This window comes from Heterodontus francisci, chromosome 13 (assembly GCF_036365525.1).
Source record: "Heterodontus francisci isolate sHetFra1 chromosome 13, sHetFra1.hap1, whole genome shotgun sequence".
Classification (NCBI taxonomy): Eukaryota; Metazoa; Chordata; class Chondrichthyes; order Heterodontiformes; family Heterodontidae; genus Heterodontus; species Heterodontus francisci.
In genome coordinates, this window is record NC_090383.1 from 64,023,651 (window position 1) to 64,047,743 (window position 24,093).

Consider the following 24,093-nt stretch of genomic DNA (forward strand, 5'->3'; position numbering starts at 1 on the left):
CTACAAATTGCAGACCATTAACACATTTACATGACAAGAAGTGGAAAATACCAAATTCACTGATGCTATGTAGTTAGTCAGTTGCCTTCAGGTGTTGAGTTGCTGAATTATAGATGTTAGAACCCACACATTTTTAGAGTTCAGGAGTGGGGAAGATTTCTTGATGTTTATATCTGATATGGTTGCTTTGAAAGCAATAATGTAAGTTTGTTTTTTTGTTTTAAAAATGTATTTTTGTCCTATTCTAACTGCATTATATTTGTTATTTCAGTTTCCGCCTTATGCAACTAATGAGATCGGAAAATTAGTCGGTCAAAATAGGAGGGAATTAGGTCATGGTGAGGATGAATCATCCTGTCTAATTCACAGAAATACTGTTTATAATATTGTATTCATTTATTAAAATATTTATTTATATTAAAATTATATCAATTTAGGTGCTCTTGCAGAAAAAGCATTGAAACCTGTGGTTCCTAAAGAATTTCCATTTACTATAAGAGTAACAGCAGAAGTACTAGAATCTAACGGTAAGTGAATAAATGGATTGGCCACAAATCCACAAAATAGCACATTGTGTTTACTTTAAATCCTTTTATCTAAAACCCTTAATCTACCTAATGTAAAAAGCCTCAGTTATATAAAAGCAAAATACTGCGGATGCTGGAAATCTGAAATAAAAACAAGAAATGGTGGAAATACTCAGCAGGTCTGGCAGCATCTGTGGAGACAGAAGCAGAGTTAACGTTTGAGGTCAGTGACCCTTCTTCAGAACTAGCAAATATTAGAAATGTAAAAGGTTATAAGCAAGTAAAGCGGGGGTGGGGCAAGAGATAACAAAGGAGAAGATGTAAATAGGGCAAGGTCACAGAATAGCTGACCAGAAGGTCATGGAGCAAAGGCAAACAATATGTTAATGGTGTGTTGAAAGACAAAGCATTAGTACAGATAGGGTGTTAGTGGACTGAAAATTGAACTGCCACAAGTACAAACATGAAAAAACAGTGGGTAAGCAAACTGAACAAACTAAGGTGAAATAAAATAAACACAAAAAAAATTTTAAAAAGAAAAAAATAACTAAAAATAAAAGTCATGCTCTGAAATTATTGAACTCAATGTTCAGTCCGTCAGGCTGTAGTGTGCCTAGTCGGTAAATGAGATGCAGTTCCTCTAGCTTGCGTTGATGTTCACTGGAACACTGCAGCAATCCCAGGACAGAAATGTGAGCACGAGAGCAGGGGGGAGTGTTGAAATGGCAAACAACCGGAAGCTCGGGCTCCTGCTTGCAGACTGATTGGAGCTGTTCCGCAAAGCGGTCACTCAGTCTGCGTTTGGTCTTCCCAATGTAGAGGAGACCACATTGTGAGCAGCGAATACATTATACTACATTGAAAGAAGTACAAGTAAATCGCTGCTTCACCTGAAAGGAGTGTTTGGGGCCTGGGATAGTGAGAAGAGAGGAGGAGGTAAATGGGCAGGTATTATACCTCCTGCGATTGCAGGGGAAGATGCCATGGGAAGGGGACGAGGTGGTGGGGATAATGGATGAGTGGACCAGGGTGTCACGGAGGGAACGATCCCTTCGGAATGCTGACAGGGGAAGGGAGGGGAAGATGCGTTTGGTAGTTGGTAAAAAGCCTCAGTTTTGCTTTATTTAGATGAGAGTTGTAAGTTAAAGGTGATGTATAAATGAAGATGTTACATGTTGTTGTGCATTTAGTTAAACTTGCCTTTGCACATTTAGGCTTTTAAATTTTTTGCATAGCAAGTTGCAAGTGTGATCAAACAAAGTCGCAGCAAGGAAAAGCAGCATCTGGGACCTGAGTGAACAGGGCAAGCGACTGTGTATCTCCTTAACCAATCAAATTGATGAATTGGGAAATTAATAGTGCAAGGACTGAGAAAGAAGTATAAGTTAGAGAGGGTGAATTCAATGTCAAATCAGGAACAAAAAGAGGAGGGGAAACAAAGATTAAACAACATTTTTTAAATTAGTCATAGTGTTATACAGTACAGAAACAGACCCTTCGGCCCATTGTGCATGTGCCGGCCATTAAGCACCTTTCCTAATCCCATTTTCCAGCATTTGGCCTGCAGCCTTGTATGCTATGGTGTTTCAAGTGCTCATCTAAATACTTCTTAAATGTTGTGAGGGTTCCTGCTTCTTCAGGCAGTGTGTTCCAGCATCCAACCACCCTCTGGGTGAAAAATGTTTTTCCTCAAATCTCCTCTAAACCTCCTGCTCCTAAACCTTAAATCTGTGCCCCCTGGTTATTGACCCCTCCACTAAGGGAAAATGTTTCTTCCTATCTAATCCTATCGATGCCCCTCATAATTTTGTATACCTCAATCAAGTCCCCCCTCAGCCTTCTCTGCTCTAAGGAAAACAACCCTAGCCTATCCAGTCTGTCTTCATCGCTGAAATGCTCCAGCCCAGGCAACATCCTGGTGAATCTCCTCTGCACCCTCTACTGCAATCACATCCTTCCTACAGTGTGGTGACCAGAACTGTACACAGTACTTCAGCTGTGGCCTAACTAGCATTTTATATTATAAATTAAACTTTAGATTTTTAACATTACCTACAATTAAAATCTGAAGGAATGAGACTGCACACTTGTTCCAGTTAATTTTCAGTGGCAGAGAGGTTGATTGACCGTGATTAACACTTATTGGGCTGGGTTTTACCAGTTCCTCTCTGCCATGGATCGTGGCGGGGAGGACCATAAAATGCTAGCGAGAGTGGCCCACCACGACCCACGACGACGAGATAGCCCCGCCGGATATTAGCGGCGGCGGCGAGGCCTCGGTGGTCCCCGTTGGGGTGGGGCTTTCATTAAAATATGGAAATAAGGTTACTTAAAATGCAGATGAAATTTGCTGCTGCTGAAGGCCGTCCCAGCCCAATTTTACGGCTGCCGGCCACAACTCGCGCACCTTCGGGCCAAAGGGAATAAAGTTCACTTTTTTGGGGGGATAGGGCATAAAACTAATTACTTATGCATTGGGGGGGGATGAGAGTGGGGATTTGAAATTTTAATAACATTTTGTTTTAATTGAATTGAAATTGTGTCACTTAAAAAATTTAAATGTCACTAAAGGGCTTCAAGCCCTTTAAAAATGGCGCCAGTACCTGCGCAGTGGCGTCTGACGCCTTTGCCAGGGATGCGGCAGCCGCCCCCTCTACGTCATCAGGGGCGGCCACTCTGCCCCCTCCATTTAAATGAGCCCCCGCGCGTAAAATCATGGGGGCTCTGCGACGGCGCTTCCGTGACGGAAGGACGCGGCGCCCTGATAGAATTCAGCCCATTATGTCATACTTGGGTCTGAAATGGACAAGACTTGGCCTTCTGCACTGTGATTGCTGACATGGTGTCTGCAAAACCTGAACACAGTCCCACACTCCCGCTGGAGCTGCGCATGCGCACCTAGCTGGAGCCTGCTGCCTGAAGTATATTTCCTCCCTGTTGCCAGCTGATTTCTATCAACTTGCTGTTTGCCTGGAGAAGGACAAGAGCACGGCGGGAAGAGGACTAAAGATCGGCAGAGTTGGGGGAGAGGGGAGGGGACAGGAGCTCGGAGGGTGGTGCGGGGACAGGAGCTCGGAGGGTGGTGCGGGGACAGGAGCTCGGAGGGTGGTGCGGGGACAGGAGCTCGGAGGGTGGTGCGGGGACAGGAGCTCGGAGGGTGGTGCGGGGACAGGAGCTCGGAGGGTGGTGCGGGGACAGGAGCTCGGAGGGTGGTGCGGGGACAGGAGCTCGGAGGGTGGTGCGGTGAGGGGACAGGAGCTCGGGGGCGTGGGGGAGAGGGTACAGGAGCTCGGGGGCGTGGGTGAGAACAGGAGCTCGGTGGGTTGAAGTAGAGGTGCGGGGGAAGAGGACAGGAGTTGGGAGGGTGGTGAGGGGACAGGAATTTGATGAACCATGTTCGAGGTGTCAAGGGTGGGGAAATGAGGGAGCATCATTCAGATGGAAAGATGCATGACATTCTCCCCACTCTATTTGACCTAGATCACATTCTTTCTCCCTGCCCCTCCACCTCCCCACCCTTTACACCAAAACCATGTTCTCCCTCCCCTATTCAACCACCACCACCACACTCCAACCTGACCTTGATCACGCTCTTGACCATGAACAGAAGTGAGCTGATTTCTCTGAAAGCCCGGTATGCATGCAATAAATTGCATAATTGGGCTAGATGAAATCCAGATGTCAATGACTGTCTCTATTCACCTCCTGATAAAAAGATGACCTGCCCCATTTTGCCCCAACCTTTGCTATACCCACAGTTTCTTCCCAGTAAACCTGTGCCAGTCAATGATGTCATTCTCAGCGCTGCTAAAAACCTATAGCTCCACTGTGCCATTGCTTGCAATGACTTCCTCATGTTCTTGTTGAAGGAAATGCATCTCACTAAACCAACCTTGCAGCTCAAGTTATGTAAAATAGTCAATGCTGTGGACTTTTCAAATTCAGCCTCAGAAAAACAGCTACAACACCCTGCATGATCTTGCATCACTCATTCATGGGGTCACATTTTTGATCAGATCAAAGATTGCAGTCTTGTCATATCCAGTCATGAATGGTGGTGGACAATTAGTTAACTAACGTGAGGAGGAGGCTCCATGAAGATCCCCATTCTCAACAATGACGGAGCCCAGGACATGCATGCAAAAGACCAAAGCTGAATCCGAAGCAACCATCTTCAGCCAGAAGTGCCAAACAGATGATCCATCTCCACCTTCTTCTGAGGTCCACACCATCATAGATGCCAGCCCTCAGCCATCTGATTCACTCCACGTGCTATCAAGAAGCGGTTGAGCATACTGGATACAGCAAAGGCTATGGGCCCTGACAACATCCTGTCTGTAATGCTGAAGACCTGTGCTGCTGAACTAGTTTCATCTCTGTACAGGCTGTTCCAGTACAGCTACCAGCATCTACCTGACAAAGTGGAAAATTGCCCAGGAATGTCCTGTCCACAAAAAGCAGGAAAAATTAATTCTAGCCAGTTACTGCCCCGTCAGTCTACTGTCAATCATCAGCAAAGTGATGGAAGGTGTTGACAGTGCTATCAAGTGACAGGGCTGAATTTTATGAGCACGCTGAAAATCGCGGCTGCGCTCTGTGAAGTTGGCAGTCTGCCCGCACAGATGCACCATTTTTGAGGCCCCGCAATATTACGCGCAGGAGCTCATTTAAATGGAGAGGGCAGAACGGCCGCCCCTGCAATGACGTCTGGCGCCACCGCCATTTTTAAAGGGCTTCAAGCCCTTCACTAGCATTTGCATTCTTAAAGAGAACAAACATTCAAAATTAAAGTTACACATGTAATATTTTCACTCAACTCGCCCATACCCCCGAGGAAGAATTGATTAATTAATTTCCCATTCTCCCCCCCGCCCCCAAAAAACTTTTATGCAGATTCTGACCTCTTCCCCTCCCCCCCCCGATCTTTATTATCTTTAAACCTTAACCCCTTCCGACAATCTCCCCCACCCACTCCCCTGCCCTGAGAATCTCTCAGTTCCCTCCTCCCCACCAATGTTAAGCCTCGGATGTCCATACGAACATCTGAAGGCACGGGTGTTCCGGCCAGCAGCCGGAATATCAGCGTGGGATGGCCGTTGGGACCAGGTAGGTTTATTTGCATGTTTTTAATTTTTTATATTAAAATGAGATCCTGCTGCCAAGTAGCGGGGGTCTGCCCTGAGGCCTTGCCGCCACTGGTAAAATGCGTCGAGGGTCAAGGCAGGCTTCTCCCAGAAGAATTTCCCCTGTCACGAACCCTGACATTAGAGGGCAGCATTACTTGATTGCTCACTGATGCTCAGTTTGGGTTCCGCCAGTACTGCTTGGCTCCAGGCCCCATTCTATCCTAATGTGAATAAAAGAGCTGAATTTTTTTTATTCATTTGTGAGATGTGTGCATCGCTGGTTAGGCCAGCATTTATTGCCCATCCTAATTGCCTTTGAACTGAATGGCTTGTGGGGCCATTTCAGAGGGCATTTAAGAGTCAACCACATTGCTGTGGGTCTGGAGTCACACATAGGCCAGACCAGGTAGGGACTGCAGATTTTCTTCCCTGAAGGACATTAATGAACCAGATGTGTTTTTACAACAGTTGTCAATGGTTTCATGATCACCATTAGACTAGCTTTTTAATTCCAGATTTCACCATCTGCTGTGGTGGGATTCAAACTCATGTCCCCAGAGCATTAGCTTGGGCTCTGCATTACTAGTGCAGTGACATTACCACAATGCCACTGCTCCCCCAGATTTCAGAGGTGAGGTGAGAATGACTGCCCTTGACATCATGGCCACATTTTGACCAAGTGTGGCACAAAGGGGCCCTAGTGAAACTGAAGTCAGTGGGATCAGGATGGAAAACTGGGTGGAGTCATCCTTATACAAAAGAAAAAATGGTTGTTCTTTTTGGAGGCCAATTCTGTCAGCCCCAGGACGTCACTGCAGGAGTTCCTTAGGGCATTGTCCTAGGCCTAACGCCTTCAGCTGCTTCATCAATGACCTTTCCTCCATCAGTTCTGATGAAGAGTCATTGACCTGAAACGTTAACACTTTTTCTCTCTCCACTGATGCTGCCAGACCTGCTGAGTATTTCCAGCATAGACAGTACTTTGCTCTTGTGTTTGTGGTGTTTGGAGTTAGAATTGGGAATCCAGTGGTCTGCTCCTAACAGTGGTTTAACTCCTTTTCTTGTGCATTTATAGGTTCATCTTCTATGGCATCAGTATGTGCAGGAAGTATGGCCTTGATGGACGCAGGTAAGTTCTGAATATCTTCATTTTAAGTTGGACTGAATGGTTCCTTTCTGCAGTGTCTTTTTAATTTGAGAAGTTTTACAATAGTAATGCCTTTAAGAAAAAGCCGTGTAAATTTTCAGTAAATGCTACTGGATTATACCAAAGACTAGTGACTTTAAGCATGTGTTTTCCACTGCAGAGGCATTTACAATCTATTTTAGTCTTTATTGTTTTATTTATCCACCAGGTGTTCCTACTTCAGCTCCTGTGGCTGGTGTAGCTGTCGGCCTTATCACAAAGCGAAATCCAGAAAAGCCTGCTGAAATCGAAGATTATCGTCTCCTGACTGATATTTTGGTTGGTTTTCTCCAAAGAGCTGTTGCAGCATTAGCTTTATGTTTTATATCGACTTGTATACATACCCATTCAAAAATTATAAAGCATATTTTTTGACCCTTGCAGGGTATTGAGGATTATAATGGAGATATGGACTTTAAGATGGCAGGTACAAACAAAGGAATAACAGCTTTACAGGTAAATGCATTTGCTCCATCATTGTCATTTAAGCAACATAGTAGTACATTGGGGATGGAATGTAGTTTTGTGTTCGTGCCCATCTTTTCCACAACTCCATGTTTGAATCCCTCCAATCAGGTTTTCGCTCCTGCCACTGCACTGAAAGGGTAATTAAAGTCACAAATTACATCCTATGTTACCACCCTGAGATATTACTTTGCACGGAAGAGATCTGTAATTTCTTTTTTAAAAATTATAGTTGGACAATTTGGGAGGCATCTTGAACACAAGATGTACAATCAAAACAAGCACAGGACAATAAAGGTGATATCTGGATATCCCAGGAGTATTATCTTAAGTTGAAGTAAGGTAGATGAGTGCTAGCCAAGATTCTAATCACTACCATGTGCTAATAAAAAAGTTCTATGATATTAGAACCATAGCAGTAAACAACAGATCAGAAGTCCATTCAGCCCATTGCATTTGTCCCTGCTCTTTGATAGAGTCATCCAAAACTAACCCCACTGTTCTCTCCCATAGCTCTGCATTATAATGTGCTTCTAATGTTTAGTCTTCCCTTTAAAAGATGCCATAATTTCTGCCTCAACTAAACCTGTGGCGAAGAAATTTCTCTCTCCTCAATGTCAGAATGACAATTTAAAATTGTTGACCTCATGTTACTGTCCAGAGGACGTAGTCTTTACCTAATCACTCTATCAAAGTCCTGAATCTTGAAAAAAATCTATTAAATCTCTTTTCTTTTTTAAACCTTCCCTGCTCCAGTGAAAGTAGTCCCAGTATCTCAGTATAGTTTCTCATTGCTGGCATAATCTTTGTTAATCTGCACTGTATGCTTTCTATAGCTTTAAAACCCTTTCTGTAATACGGTGCTCAAAAGTAACTGCTTTTACTGTGGCCTAACAATTACTTGCACAAAGTTATCATGACTTTTTTGTTTGCTCTTGGGCTTTATGTTCCTATTTATAAACCCAAAAAACAGTTGTTTCTTTGAGCAGCTTTAACTGCTTTATGTAATATGTATCTGCACCCCTAGTCTGTTCCTCCACACCTTTCAGCATATTTCCATTGTATATACCCTCTCAAATTGGTTTTCCTCCCAAGGTACATTATCTCACATTTTTGCATGTTAAATTGTTCAAGATGCCCCAAAACACTTCATAACCAGTGACGTACTTTTAAAGTGTAGTCACTGTTGTATTGTAGGGAAACCGCTCACAGCGAGGTCCCATAAACAGCAATGAGATATGACTCCAGATAATCTATTTTAGGGATGTTTGTTGAGGGATAAATATCAGCCAGGTTACCGAAGTGAACTCCCCTGCTGCTTTTCGAATAGTGCCATGCAATATTTTACGTCCACCTGAGAGGACAGGCGGGACCTCAATTTAATGTCTTATCTGACAAGCACAACACTCCCTCAGTAATGCGCTGAAGTGTCATCTTAGATGTGTGCTCAAGCAGCACTTCTGGAGCACTTGAACCCACAACCGTCTAGCTCTGAAATGAGAATGCTACGGCTGAGCCAAAGCTGTCATTAACTTGTCTTTGTCTTCCTGAAATCTTTTACAGTCCTATCAATATTATTGACTCTTCGACTACAGCATTTTCCAACTTCTTTTAATCCAACCAACATTTACCCAACCTTTTGTTTTCTATCCATCAACTGAATTTCCATCTATGTTGCTACCTCTCCCTTATACCATACCGCTGAATTTTGTAACCATGCCTGTTGTGAGAAGAATTGGTGGAAGAATGGTTTTAGGAACATTATGACACCTATCTTTAGTTTAACCTTTTAAGAAATAGGTCAGTGGAATGCTATGATTGCTGTTTCTTTACTTGTTTAACTGGCTAAAGAAAGGAAGTTGATAACCTTTTTGGTATATTTAGTTTTCTTGTTTGTATTTCATCTGATTTTGTTCTCAGATATGTTATTTGCAAAATATTATGCTAAAAAACCCTGCACATAGAATGTGCATGAGTCAAATTGAATCACAGTGAGTTTATTATACTTTCCAGAATAACCATTTTCAGCAATTTTTAAGATGTGGATTAATATAAATTAGTACTAGTCTTGTACATTTTCGGTTCTTCAAGAATGCTGTAACACAAATTATACCCTGTGAGAGATCTGTAATTTATTGGCTGAGCCTATTATAGTTTTCCTTTGTTTCTCCAGTAATTGTATATTCATAAATTGTTTTGAGACCTATATTTCAGATTAATTAAACCCCAGTTACAGTAATATTTCTTCCTTGAGGATGTCAAATAATATATATTGATAAAAATTGATCCTACTGATTTGATGCATATAGTCTTTGGTGCTCCACTAAAGTATGTCATTTATTTTTTCCTTAGGCAGACATTAAAATATTAGGATTGCCATTGAAAATTATAATGGAAGCTATCCAGCAAGCTTCAGGTAAATCTGATATCCATCTTGCATTATAACCCTGGTTTTAATTGTAATTTGCATTGTTGTAATGTTGCTGCTTTTTTAACTAGCTGCCAAGAAGGAGATCTTGAGCATAATGAATAAAGCAATTGCTAAACCCAGAGAAAAGAGGAAAGAAAATGGGCCTGTTCTAGGTAAGATTGTAACTCTCACTTTCAGTACAGAATTACCTTTGCTGTTTTACCATCTGTAAACTTGATTATTAGACACAATGCTAGAAATGATTTTGTCTATGATTTAAAAGGTTACTTTTTTTTAAACTACAAAGTGATACCTAGCTACAATGAAAATCTAACTTGCTGGTCATCAACATGCAACATATGATGCTTTTGAAGAATGCTTTCTTGTTCATACAATTCTGTTCATAAGTCAAAAGACATCAGTCACTGCATCTATGCAGATTCATGGTTTTTTCTCGTATGAAATTAACATGTAATTTTTAAAGTAAGGTGATAATTATTCATTAATTTTATTTCTGGAATTGAACATTCCTTCATTATAAGTAATGTACTGTTTACAAATCACAGGTTTATTTCTAATCCTTCTGATAAACTCAAGAATATCTCCATAAAAGTTTAATTCCAGAAATTAGGCTTAAACCTGATGAAATATGTCAGTGTTGGTATACTGCAGTTCTGTTATGACACATCCAAATGCTTTTCCTGCTTTGCGCAAGAAGCACTTTAGCATCCCTCCATAATGATGGGCAGCATCAATACAGAATACACCCTCAATTGCCTGCATCACATGCAAATGGCTAAAAAAAGGTCCAAGTGGAGAAAGGTGGTCAGAATGCACCTAAAGATCCACATCCACTCCCTTTAGCATTAGACTTTGTGAAGGCAACTATTTTACTGAAAAATATTTAATTTGTTCCTTCCAAAATTGTTTTGCTGATTAAACCTGAAGATTTCTCACAAGATTTTTTTTAATTTTTAACCCAAAAAGTATGTATTTTCTTTCAGCTGATTTTTGTTTTTTTTTGGACTTGAATTCAGGAAAAAGTTAAATCTAAAAATGTATTTATATTTTTTCAGAAACTGTGCTGGTACCAGTGTCAAAAAGAGCCAGATTTGTTGGCCCAGGTGGTTATAACCTAAGAAAACTTCAGGCTCAAACTGGTGAGAATAGTTTATTTATTTTATTTATTTATTTAGAGATACAGCACTGAAACAGGCCCTTCGGCCCACCGAGTCTGTGCCGACCAACAACCACCCATTTATACTAATCCTACATTAACCCCATATGTCACTTGTTTACACAGTGTCCCAAAGCACTTTACAGAGTAAAGACAAGAGTGCATTAACACCAAGCCAAGAGAAAGCATTTAGAAGGGTGACAGAAGACTTGAGTGAAAAGATGGCTTTTGAGAAGATTTCTTAAAGGAGGGAGAAGTAGAAAGTCCAAGAGACTTGGGGAGTGAGTTCCAGAGAGCAAGGCCTAGCAGCAGAAAAACTGCCACAAGGGAGGGTACAAGAGTCTGTAGACAAAAGGGTGCAGGAAGGGAACAAAGTCTGTAGGAGGTTGCAAAGGTAGGGTGGAATGAGGCTATGGAGGGATTGGAAAACAAAGGATTTAAAATTTAATGCATTGGGGAATGATAAACCAGCTCTGCAGGGTTGGGGCTTAGTGTAGATCAAGGTATGGTAGCTGCTTTTTGGATAAATTGGAGTTTATGGAAAAAGGTGGATAAAGGAAAGCCATCAAAGAAATCATTAGAATAATCGAGTCTGAGACTGAAGCGTGGGATATTTTGGGGTGGGTTAAGCAGTTGAGGAAAAAGCAGAGGTGGAAATTCTGGCCACAATCTTACAATCCTCCTTGGATATGAGGTTGGTGCCAGAGGACTAAAGGATTTCAAATGTTACAATCCTGTTTTAAAAAGGAGAGAGGGATAATCCCAGCAACTACAGACCATTCAGCCTAATGTCGATTGTGGGGAAATGTTTAGAGGCAATAATCTGGGGCAAAATTAATTGGCATTTGGAAAATTATGGGAAGGTCAGTGCAGATTTGTGTTACTAACTTGATAAAGAGTTCTTTAAATTAAAGGAGAAGGTTAATAAGGGTAATGCAGTTGATGTGTTTATAAAATTTCAAAGTACGACATAATAGACTTGTTAGCAAAATTAAAGCCCATGGGATTAAAGGGACAGTGGCAGCAATGGATGTAAAATTGCCTATTGAACTATTCAGAGAGTAGTGGTGAATGGTTGTTTTTCTGACTGGAGGGAAATGTACAGCAGTGTTCCCCAGGGGTTGGTATTAGGACCACTGTTTGTTTTAATATATATTAGTGTCCTGGATGAGAGTATAATTTCAAAGTTTCCAGATGATATGAATTTATGTATGTACACGAGTCTTGTGAAGGTGCTAGGACAAGTTGAGAAGGCTGTCAAAAAGCATATAGGATTCTTGGCTTTATTAATCAAGAAATAGAGTACAAAAGCAAGGAAATTATTCTAAACCTTTATGAAACATTCATTAGGCCTCAATTGGAGTATTGTGTTCAATTCTGGACACCACGCTTCAGGAAGGTACAGAAGCGATAAACTAGAATGGTACCAGGGATAAGGGATTTCAGTTATGTAGCGAGACTGGTGAATCTGGGGGTAGTTCTCCTTAAAGCAAAGAATGTTAAGAGGAGATTTGATAGAGATGTTCAAAATCTTGAATGGTTTTGGTACAGTACATAAGTAAAAATTGGGCTGACTTTTCCCAGCCCCATGATGGTGGGATTGAAGGTGGGGAAGCCTGGAGAATAGGGGAGAGTCGCATCGAGACATCTCCCTGATGCATTCCTGCACTGGGGAACTTTCCCAGGACTGGGCTAGGAATCAAAACATCTGCCCACTCCACGGAGACAGGCAGCCAATTAGGTAGTTAAGGCCCCAATTAGGGATGATTTTGGGGCCTCGCCAGCATTTTACCGCCAGCAGAGCAACCCCACCATGTGCAGAGGTGGCCTCCCTGCAGCAGGCCAGGTGGCCATCGGAGCTAGATGCTCCATGCCCCATTGTCGGAGCTGCGAGCATGAAAGACTGCAATGTCAGCCAAGCCCAATCCAGTGGAGGGGTTTCCCTCCATCCTGATGCATTTGCCAACCTAGATCGTTCATTTATTTACTGCTGTACAGCCCAGCAAGGGCACCTCCATGTTGAGGGGCCAAATTATGATGTTCTTTGCTGTATCATTCTATGATTCTAGGTGTGTTGCAGTGGTGGAAATAAATGGTCTTGGTGATTTTTGAGAGGATGTGCTTTGAATCGCAGATCCTAGCGCAACAGAACACCAAGATTTGCAGAATCTTGTTCAATCTTAGCTTGTAGCCAAGGAGCAAAGCATGTTTGTGGCGGGTGCCATCAGCATTGGCTTAGTTGTTTGAGGTTCAACTGAAGGAAGTCTTTGCCATGATGTTGGGCCATCAGGCAGATTGGAGGTTGTTATGGGTGAAAAGAGCCAAGTATCATCAGTGTATATATGAAAGCTGAATCCATTTCTCATTGACACAGTCATGGAGGAACAGCAGATAGGTGAGAAAAAGAAGAGGCTAAGGATAGATCATTGGGGAACTCCAGACATGATGGCCTGATACTGACTTGGAGATAGGTGGGGGTGGTGGTGTCCTACATTGCGTGGGAAACCTGGAAGTAAGTTCAGCATGACTGTGAGTAGCATTAATACAGCCAGTTCATTAACGTTTTACTTCCGGCTTTGGCATCAGTTGCGCGACAATGGGGTGATGAGGACCCGCAAGGCACAATCTCAACTCCAGTATATAAAGGGCCAATCAAAGATGCAAATTTTGAGGAGTTTGAAGTTGGAAGCAAGAGAGGAAGAACTTTGACAATGGATTTAGGATGCTCCAAGACTGCTCTGCTTAATGATGTCTCCCATGATGTACTGCTCAGGGCTTTGTGGAGCCAGAGGGAGATATTCGTCCCCAGCAATGAGGAAAAAGAAAGCTGCTGTTGCCACAAAGAAGGCATGGCTAGAGGTGGCCCAGGAGATGAGTAGCAGGAACATTGTGCCACACTCCTAGATTCAGTGCAGACATAATTTTATTCACCTAGCCAGACCAGGAAAGGTGAGTGCAGTAGTGCATTCACCTACAACCTGTTGTTCACATTATCCCATCCATCTGACTCTACCTTGTCAAGCCTTACTCCATCACATCACTCCTCACACCCACTTACCTTGTCCACCCACACATCCTTCTCTTTCTGTGTACTGCCTCACAGCCACATCTATCCATCTACCACTGACACTCGCTCTCATCCTTATGCAATTTCATGCCTCCCCTCAATAGTCACCCTTCCCAAATGCACTGCATCCATCGGCTGAACACGTTCCACTCATCGGTCTGTTCTATCCGCAATTGCAGGAGAAGAGAACACAGAATACTAGGGAAAGGGAAAGAACCAGAGGTGGCCCTCCACAGATTTCCCAGCTAGCAGCTTCAGAGGAGGAAGTACTGGAGCTCAGTGGTATTTTGCCATCCCCGGCCATCAGAGATGGAAATCTCCCAACTACCTGGTGAAACAGTTCAGTATCAGTAGCGTGCGTATAAGACAACACTCAGTTACGTTGGCTTGATTTCAACAACGAGTTTAATATGATCAGCTTCATAATAATTTGCAACATGCTTACCTTGCAGTATTCAGATCTTTCCTCTCTGCCAGGGCCTTCATGCATCCAGCAACAAAGGTCCATGGACCTCACGGACAATAAATCTTCAGAGGAGCTGATTGGTTCTGAGAGTGTACCATGCTCCAGCACAGATACTTTGATAGGACCAATTAGACAGACAGATAGTTAGGTTTTCACCTGATGACTCAGACTTCACAGATGGTGGTGGTAGGAACAGCAGTGGAAAGTTCGTGTCGGAGGGCACAGTCCTTTCCCAAGCTCTGCTCAGGTGGACACAGATGCTTTACCATGGGGACGGTCAACGGAAAGGATAATCGTTGCAGAGCAGTAGAGAATGTACAATGTACTGAGAGGTCTTCCAAGCACACTGATTGCAATTCATAGAGAAACAAGCTGTCTGCCTCAAAGCATGAGTGGGTTGATGTTGCAGAGCATTGCGACACTGTCTTCTTGCATGGTAGAACGGCCAGCTGCATGGAACATCAAACATGCCAATCAAATGAGTCCATGCCAGCCTTGGCACAGCTGTACACACTCTGAATGCCAACATGCCTATCGCCTTACATAAGATGACAGATATCTTGGCTTTGGAGCACCATGCTGATTTGCACCAAAGGGCTCTTCAGCAGCAAAATATGGCTGAACTATGAGAGGGATGATGGCAAAAGGGGAAGTGGGGACTCCACTCAAAGCTTTTTCACTTCTCATCAATTGCCCCTTCTCAGTCAGTACCTGACATGCCACCTCATGTCCCTATGGCCAAGTCTGCCCCTGCATAGGTCCAGGTGGAGCAGTCTTTGGCGGGTCCCTCACATGGTCTAAAACTCAGAGGTTGTCAGACAAGAGTATCTCAGCACTAAAATAAAAGGAAAATACTGCGGATGCTGGAAATCTGAAATAAAAACAAGAACTGCTGGAACCACTCAGCAGGTCTGGCAGCATCTGTGGAAAGAGAAGCAGAGTTAACGTTTCTGGTCAGCAACCCTTCTTCGGTTCCGAAGAAACGTTAACTCTGCTTCTCTTTCCACAGATGCTGCCAGACCTGCTGAGTGGTTCCAGCATTTCTTGTTTTTATTTGAGTATCTCAGCAGTCAGAAGAGGGATCTGAGCAGCCTGCCTCTACCTTTGCTGAAGCCACAGGGGGTTGCACCATGTAGGAGTGATAGGAAAAGGAAGAGTAAAGCTTTGTCATTGCCCATGTATATCAGAAAATGTTATGTTTTGATGTTTCCGTTCTTTACTAGAACTGCATAAACATTATTAGTTTGCACCAATTTCCCATCTTGCCCATTCTTGGTTGCTGGGTGACAGGTGGTTTTTTAACTTGCTTGATGATGAATGGGAAGACATAAATTGATGGGGACCAATCCGGGAATGTGCGAGGTGTGGTTGGTTGTTGGCAGGACTGTTTTGTGTTAGTAGCATTGTAGGGGTGGGGGAAGGAGAAGAGTGGCTGTTGAATGTGCTTCTGACATCGGTCTACTAGTGCAACCTAAGTAAACCTTGCATTAATAAGGGCATTCCTGGCAGCAATGTGAGCAGCTGGTGCTGCATTGCCCTAGTCACCTTTCTCCTCCTAGTCCTCTCCCTCAGAATCGTCCAAAGATCATCTGGCCCTCAGCCTTTCCGTCTGCAGGTCCAAATCTCGCTGCTGCGTGGCGTTGTGCTGAGTGTACAACACAACCACTTTGGAAATCCTGGCTGTGCGTGCTGAAGGGCGCGTCCAGAACTGTCTCGGTCTCTGAATTGCATCTTCAACATGCCGATGGCTTGTGGGATCATGCATCGGATGATCATATGGCATTCATTGTACCTCTTTTGGGCTTCTGACTGGTATCATCAGCCAAGTTTGAAGTGGGTATCCTTTGTCTCCTAGCAGCCAACCCTTAAGGGTGCTTGCTGGCCCAAAGATGGCGAGGAACTTGGACTGCCACAGGACAAAAGCATCATGGCAGCTCTTTGAGAATCTTGTACACACCTGCAGAAATATCTTTTTGTGGTTGCACATTGAGTGGAAGACCTTGCAGTTCACAAACATACCTGGTTGATCTGGGGTGCCCAGATTGCTGCGTGTGCAGTTGTGCACACCCTGCACCTATGGGAATCCAGCCAGAGATGCAAAGCTGAGCGCCCGCCAATTGGGAGATTTTGAATATGTCCTCCGTCAGAACCCTGGAGGGGTCTAGAGGCACAAAAATTAAGGGCGGTGGTTACTTTGACAGCCACGGGTAACACATGGTAGCCAGGTCCAGCAGGGAGCAGATCTAGGAGGCTGCAGATGTCTGCCACCATCTGACATGACAACCTGAGCCTCCTGAAGTATTGCTGACCCGACATGTCAAGGAAACTTAGCCTCAGCCTGTTTTTTTAATTCATTCCTGGGATGTGAGCATTGCTAGGAAGGTCAGCATTTGAGAATGTGATGGTGTGACATCGTCTTCAACTGCTGCAGTCTATGTGGTGTAGGTACACCCACAGTGCTGTTAGGAAGGGAGTTGCAAGATTTTGACCCAGCGACAATGAAGGAATGATATATTCTAAGTCAGAATGGTGTGTGGCTTGGAGGGGAACCTGCAGGTGGTGGTGTTCCCATGCATCTGTTGCCCTTGTTCTTCAAGGTGGTAGAGATTCTGGATTTGAAAGGTGCTGTCGAAGGAGCCTTGGCAAGTTGCTGCAGTGCATCTTGTAGCTGGTATACACTGCTACCACTTTGTGCCGGTGATGATGGAGTGCCAACTAAGCAGGATGCTTTGTCCTGGATGGTTTCAAGCTTCTCAAGTGTTGGAGCTCCCCTCATCCAGGCAAGTGGAGAGTATTCAATCACACTCCTAACTTGTGCCTTGTAGACGGTTCACAGGCTTTATGGAGTCAGGAGGTGAATTACTCGCTGCAGAATTCCTAGCCTCTGACCAGCTCTTGCTGCTACAGTATTTATATGGCTGGTCCAGTTAAGTTTCTGGTCAATGGTAACCCCCAGGATGTTGATATTGGTGGATTCAGTGATGGTAATGTTGTTGAGCGTCAAGGGTAGATGGTTAGAATCTTTCTTTCTTGTTGGAGATGGTCATTTCCAGGCAGTTCTGTGGTACGCATGTGACTTGCCACTTATCAGCCCAAGCCTGAATGTTGTCCAGGTCTTGCTGCATGCAGGCACGGACTGCTTCTGTATCTGAGGAATTGTGAATGGTACCAAACACTGTGCAATCTTCAGCAAACATCCCTTCTTTTGACCTTATGTTGGAGGGAAGTTCATTGATGAAACAGCTGAAGAACTCTTGCAGCAATGTCCTGGGACTGAGATGATTGACCTCCAACAACCACAGCTATCTTCCTTTGTGATGGGCATGACACCAACCAGTGGAGAGTTTACCCCCGATTCCCAATCTGGCAGGTATGTCCTCACAACTCAGCCTGCTTACTCAGTAGTGGTGCTACCGAGCCACTATTGGCGATGAACATTGAAATCCCCCCACCCAGGATATATTCTATGTCCTCAGTGCTTCTTCCAAGCGGTGTTCAACATGGAGAAGTACTGATTCATCAGCTGAGGGAGAGTAGTAGGTGGTAACCAGCAGGTTTCCCTGTCCATGTTTGACCTGATGCCATGAGTCTTCATGATGCCCAGAGTCAATGTTGAGGACTCCCAGGGCCACTCCCTCCTCACTGTATACCACTGTACCACCTCCTCTGGTTGGTCTGTCGTACAGGTAGGACAGGACATACCCAGGGATGGTGATGGAGGAGTCTGGGACATTGGCTGCAAGGTATGATTCTGTTGCTGACTAGTGTGTGGGATAGCACTTCCAATTTTGACACAAGGCTCCAGATGTTAGTGAGGAGGAGTGCAGGGTTGATTGGGCAGGGTGCGCCTTTGTTGTTTCCTGTGTCTAAGTCAATGCCGGGTGGTCTGTCCAGTTTTATTCTTCAGCTTTTCACTAGTGGTTTGATACAACTGAGTGGTTTGCTTGGCCATTTCAGAGTGCAGTTAAGAGTCAACCATGTTGCTGTGGGTCTGGAGTCACATGTAGTCCAGACCGGGTAAGGATGGCAGATTTTCTTCCCTGAAGGTCATTAGTGAATCAAATGAGTTTTTACAGCAATCCCAATAATTTCATGATTATTAATGAGACTTGCATGTTATTCCCGATTTATTCATTGATTTTAAATTTGCCCTGCTATCATGGTGGGACTTGAACTCGTGTCTCCAGAGCATTAGTCTGGGCCTCTGGATTACTAGTCCAGTAAAATTACCACAATACTACCGCCTCCCCTGTGGTGCAAGTAGTGTCGTGGGTAGTGCCTGCTGCGAGCTGCTCCCTTTTCTGCCTTCCAGCTGCAAGTTTCACAACACCAGGCTGCTGATGCTGGTCATATTGTTCCTTCTCTGGCATACAATCTAAGGCAGCCAAGGCACCGCCCATCCTGATGTGATTTAGAAAACCTCCCAAGTGTAGAAAGTAAATTCTCAGCAAAAATACTGTGAATAAACCCTTTCCCACTAGCAAATAAGAAAGCAGCTGTGAGTGCTGAGTGTTTATTTTAATAATTCCATGAGTTTTAATCAGCTTCCTCAATTACCATTGTATTCTCGCCTTGCTTTCACTGGCGAGTTTCAGGAGGCCTGGGAAACCTGTGGATGCACCATTAAATTTGAAAGTGAGTTGAAATCTTACTCCAGTTGAGCAACCTGCCTCTCCTGATGGGTTGCATGCAACCCGCTTAATGCACTTGAATTAACCACATAAGTCAGAAGGTTAGAGGCGGCTTCCCAGCACACTGGCAGTTTTGCCAGATTTTACCCCCCACCCGTTCCCCCAGGTGAAATTTCCCCCTGATGTTTCAGGGCAGGAAGGAGAAGCCATTGCTGGAGGTCCACTGACTGTATCTGAACAGGTAGAACTGGAACCAAGCAAGAGCAGTCCCCAGGAGTTGGACACTGAAGAAAAGGTATTGGAGAAGTGTAGCATAATCAACCATGTTGGATGCTATGGAGAGACTAGAAGTGTAGCGACCCCTTTAAATCAGGCACAGTACATGAGGTTTTAAAAAGGCACCTGAATAGCCTTGGCTAATGTCACTGCATATTTTGCTAAGTTTATCATGGTAGCAGGCTTCAGGAGGATGTTTCATACATGATTTTAAAATGTGATTGGTTTAGTCATGCATTTTTAAAATACAGTTGGAAGTTATCAATTTCGAACAAGCTTTAGCAACCTATCAGAGCCTAAAAGGAATAAACAAAATCAGCCTTGATATCAAGTTGAGTCAAACAAGCTGAAAGGCAGCTATATTTTAGCTAGCTCCCATAACTCAGACAATGAGTGGAACTGTGTGTATAACAGTTGTTTATAGAGAAATGGATTAGCATATGGATTCAATACACATTATTTTCGTTTTTGAGAAAAAGATGTTCTATTTTATATTCGCGTGCTTATTGTTGAAAATTTTGCTTAACAGTTTGAAATTAGACAAGTTTTGATGTGATGTTCAATCACTTATTGAAGGCATAAAAATTAGTATCCTGTTTGTTTTCCTGGGCACAGTTCTGAATGTTTTATCTAATTAGTAAGATTAATGAACTCGCAGGGAGCTGAAATTCACATTTGAGTGTGATTTACGAAAAGAGTCAAAGAAAAGTTATCTGAAGAAATTATTAGACAAGACCCAATAATGTAAAGTCCTCATCTATGCTTTTTTTTGACACCTTTTGGATTCAATTTCTCCACTGTCTTCTTTGCTGGCCTCCATCTTCTACTTTTCAGTAACCTCCAACTTGTCTGAAACTCAGAAACCTGTATTCTGTCCAGCTCACCCAACTCTGGCCTTTTGTTCATTTCCCCCCTCCATTTCCCCCACCATTAGCAAAACCTTTCAACCATTTTGGTCGTTCTTCACTGTTGCTGGGGCAAAATCCTAGAACTCCCTTCCTAACAGCAATGTGGGTATACCTACCCCACATGGCCTGCAGCGGTTCAAGAAGGCAGCTCACCACCGCCTTCTCAAGAGCAATTAGGGATGGGCAAAAAATGCTGTTGTAGCCAGCGACGCCCACATCTCATGAAACGAATTTTAAAAAACTAATTTCTGAAATTCCCTCCTTAAAACCCTTTGCCTCTCTTCTTCTTTCTACACATTTTAATAACCTTCTCAAAACCATCTTTTCAATCAGACTTTCAGTCACATCTCTTAATCTCTTCCTTGTGGCTCAGCATTCATTTCCTTTCTGTATTTTTTTTTCTCTTCTCTCTTCAAAGTACCTTGTGATGTTTTCTTCATCAGGTAATGATCAGGACTGGAACCTTGGTTAATGTTATTTTTCTTTGCCTATTCACTGGACACTGAAACCAGTTGTAATGGTCAGCACAGACTAATGATCAAACATGGTACTATCAACAACAGCAAGTATAGAGTGCCTTGAATGTAATAAAACATCCCAAGGCACTTCACAGGAGCGTTATAAAACCAAAATTTGACACCAAGCCACATAAGGAGATATAAGGGCACATGACCAAAAGCTGGTACAAAGAGATAGGCTTTAGGAAGCTTCTTAAAAGAGGAAAGAGATTTAGGTAGGGAATTCCAGAGCTTACGGCCTTGGCAGCTGAAGGAGCCTCCAACAAAGATGGAGCGATTTAAAATCAGGGATGCTCAAGAGGGCAGAGTTAAAGGAGTGCAGTTATCTGAGGGTTGTGGAGCAGGAGGTGATTACGATGATAGGGAGGGGTGAGGTCATGGACGGATTTGACAACAAGCATGACAATTTTAAAATCGAGGCATTACTTAAGTAAGAGCCAATGTAGGTCAGTGAGCATGGGAATAATGGATGAATGGCAAGTTAGGACACGGGCAGCAGAGCTTTGGATCTGAGAGCCTTCCGTAAATATCTTGAAGGTATTATTTATTAGACAAAGTTGTTTTTTCTGCTCCTTTCATAGGAGTCACAATATCTCAGGTAGATGAAGAAACATTCTCCGTATTTGCACCAACTCCAAGTGCTATGCATGAAGCAAGTGAGTTCATAAATGAACTCTGCAAGGATGATGTAAGTCTAAACATGAATTTCTATTTTATCCTATTTGTATGTTTTCTTTATTCTATATTAAAATAAATTGACCTTTTTCCATTGATTTGTTTCACAGCAAGAACAGCAACTTGAGTTTGGTGCAGTTTACACAGCCACCATAACTGAAATACGGTAAACTTATAATATAAAATTAGCATATTGTATCGTTATGAGTAGAGGCTATAACCTGTAGTGAACATAAAAACTCTAGATTTTGTATTTTACGTATATGTATGTCTGTTCCAGACAGTGTTGTTGCAAAAGATGATCCATTCGCAAAGGAATAAGAATTCCACGTTTATAAGCCATAAATAAATATGGCATAAATATAAACCTTGGATCTGTGTCTATTGAAGCCACCAGTCATGGATATGATGCATGTAATTGGTTTCTGCACACTTAGATTTACATGTTCTGTCACTGCCTGTGGCCCATTTTTGGCCAGGTCCCTAGTGATGGTGTCCTATGGTACTGGAATGCTGCTGTAGGAGGAGAAAAAGAACAACATTGCCATGCCAATGCGTGGCCCCTTTCAGGTATTCATAGAATAGCATAAGCAAAAGGCTGCATTTGCTGGCAACGCAACCAATAGCTGGCGCAGTACTGGCATATGCGCAAACAAGTCACTGTCTGTAATGTCTCAGGCAGCTGCCAGTAATAAAGATGGCACTGCTCAATTTGGCAAAAAAAACAAATTAAACCCAGACCCTCTCAATGGCTGCGATCGCCGCCTCCATCCCACCCCCAACAGTATCCCGCTCCCTCCTGCCATTGCGCTTCTCTTCGCCACACCCTCCTGCGCCCATCTGCTCGCCACTCACTCCCCGCCTTGCTGCTGCCTTGCCTCAGCCACTCGGTCCCGCTTCCCCCAACCCCACGCCCGGCCACTCGCTGCAGGCCTCACTGCTTCTCTCTCTCGGCCACTCGCTTCCGGGTTGCCCTGTCACTGCTCGGCCCCCACCTTGCCGCTCAGGACTCTTGTTCCCCGCCCCCGCCGCTCCTTTGGGTGGCGCGGCGGGGAGCGATGAGGGCAGGAGCAAGTGGCTGAAGGAAGGCAGTGGCGAGCGCAGGAGTGAGTGGCTGAGAAAAGGCAGCAACGAGGCGGGATGGAGCAGGAAATTGAAGGCCATTGAAGCGGGGATGGTGGGAGGGAGCGGAGTACTGTTGGGGGGAGTGGAGCTGGCGATCGCGGCTTTTGAGCGGTGAGGACATCATTGCGTGGTGACGTCAGTGCGCACATTCATACTGGCAAGTTGGCAAATGTTCGCACGCACTGATGACGTCCGTGATCACTCTGCATTGTGAGGAGTCACTGTGTAAGCAAAAATAATGGGTACAAACATCAACAGGTTGGAATGTCCAATCCTTCTGCTGCAGGAGGGATGTTGGCTGTAATGTGGCCAGATACAAAATAAAACTGTATCCCAGCGATGTGACTTAATCTGTACCCTCAGAAGAGCACTTTCTACTCCATTTTCCATTTCTTCTTCTGTAATAGTTTTATTGTGTGAGACTGCCAGTTCAGTGTTGAATTCCAGATAATTTGGCCTGTAGGTCTACACCCGCTGGGTCCTTTAAACCTGCCCCAACTAATCTCACCCTGGTATTTTACAGCAAGTAATGCCATTCTTGATTTAGCAAAGTTGACTATGTATAATTTTTGTTTATATAGGGATTTTGGAGTTATGGTCAAGCTGTATCCGAATATGACTGCAGTTTTACTACATAATTCACAACTTGACCACAGAAGGGTAAGAAAAGTCACAACTAATTACAATTCATATCATTGTAAAAATGGAGCATACGCATGACCGGACCAAGTATATAACCGTTCATGAATTCCATGAAAAACTCTTTGATTTGATAAAATGTCTGTTATCATAGGCTCCAAAGACTGTTTATTTGTTTCTTTTTACAGATAAAACATCCAAGTGCCATTGGACTGGAAGTTGGGCAGCAGATTCAGGTATTCTTTTCATATGTACATAAGAAATAGGAACAGGAGGTAGACTGTATGGCCCTTCAAGCCTGCTCTGCCATTCAATACAATCGTCTACCTCAACTCCACTTTCCCACACGCTCCCCATAATCCCTTGATTGCCTGAGACGCCAATAATCTGTCTATCTCACTCTTAAATATACGCAATAATAGAGCATTCACAACCCTCAGTGAAGAAATTTCTCCTCATCTCAGTCCTAAATAATCGACCCCTTATCCTGAGACTGTGCCCCCATGTTGTACATTCCCAGCCAGGGGAAATAACCTCTGGGTGTCTACCCTGTCAGGCCCCTTCAGAATCTTGTATGTTTCAATGAGATGTCATTTGGTAGAAGCTTCTCATTGAGACCAGAGTTCAATTTAGAACACTTTGATGTTTTAGAATGCCATAATTTGTATTGCAGATTGCTCTTGCTAGCAATATTTCCGAACCAAGTTTGCTAATCTATTACAAAGATTTAAAATGTAAATTACTTTTTAACGTGCATTGTCATATAGTTGATCTCCCATGGTATTATACATGAGAAGTCTAGACCAAGTGCAGCATTGAAGTCGAATGAGATTAGAAGATGGTGTGATAACTGGATCTAGGGGTGGGACAGGACCGAACTGGAGAGGAAGAAGGGAA

At 43.5% G+C, this 24,093-nt stretch overlaps 1 protein-coding gene across 2 annotated transcripts in view; it reads left to right on the forward strand.

Moving 5' to 3' along the window:
* Positions 1 to 24,093, forward strand: part of pnpt1 (polyribonucleotide nucleotidyltransferase 1, mitochondrial) — an 87,474-nt gene that overhangs the window by 57,606 nt on the left and 5,775 nt on the right. For both annotated transcript variants that reach the window (XM_068044893.1, XM_068044894.1), the window contains exons 16-27: positions 272 to 338; positions 438 to 527; positions 6,729 to 6,782; positions 7,009 to 7,118; positions 7,224 to 7,295; positions 9,657 to 9,720; positions 9,804 to 9,887; positions 10,791 to 10,874; positions 21,339 to 21,445; positions 21,543 to 21,598; positions 23,139 to 23,217; positions 23,385 to 23,432. In XM_068044893.1, coding sequence (XP_067900994.1) covers positions 272 to 338; positions 438 to 527; positions 6,729 to 6,782; positions 7,009 to 7,118; positions 7,224 to 7,295; positions 9,657 to 9,720; positions 9,804 to 9,887; positions 10,791 to 10,874; positions 21,339 to 21,445; positions 21,543 to 21,598; positions 23,139 to 23,217; positions 23,385 to 23,432 — 915 coding nt within the window. The remainder of the gene's footprint in view (positions 1 to 271; positions 339 to 437; positions 528 to 6,728; positions 6,783 to 7,008; positions 7,119 to 7,223; positions 7,296 to 9,656; positions 9,721 to 9,803; positions 9,888 to 10,790; positions 10,875 to 21,338; positions 21,446 to 21,542; positions 21,599 to 23,138; positions 23,218 to 23,384; positions 23,433 to 24,093) is intronic.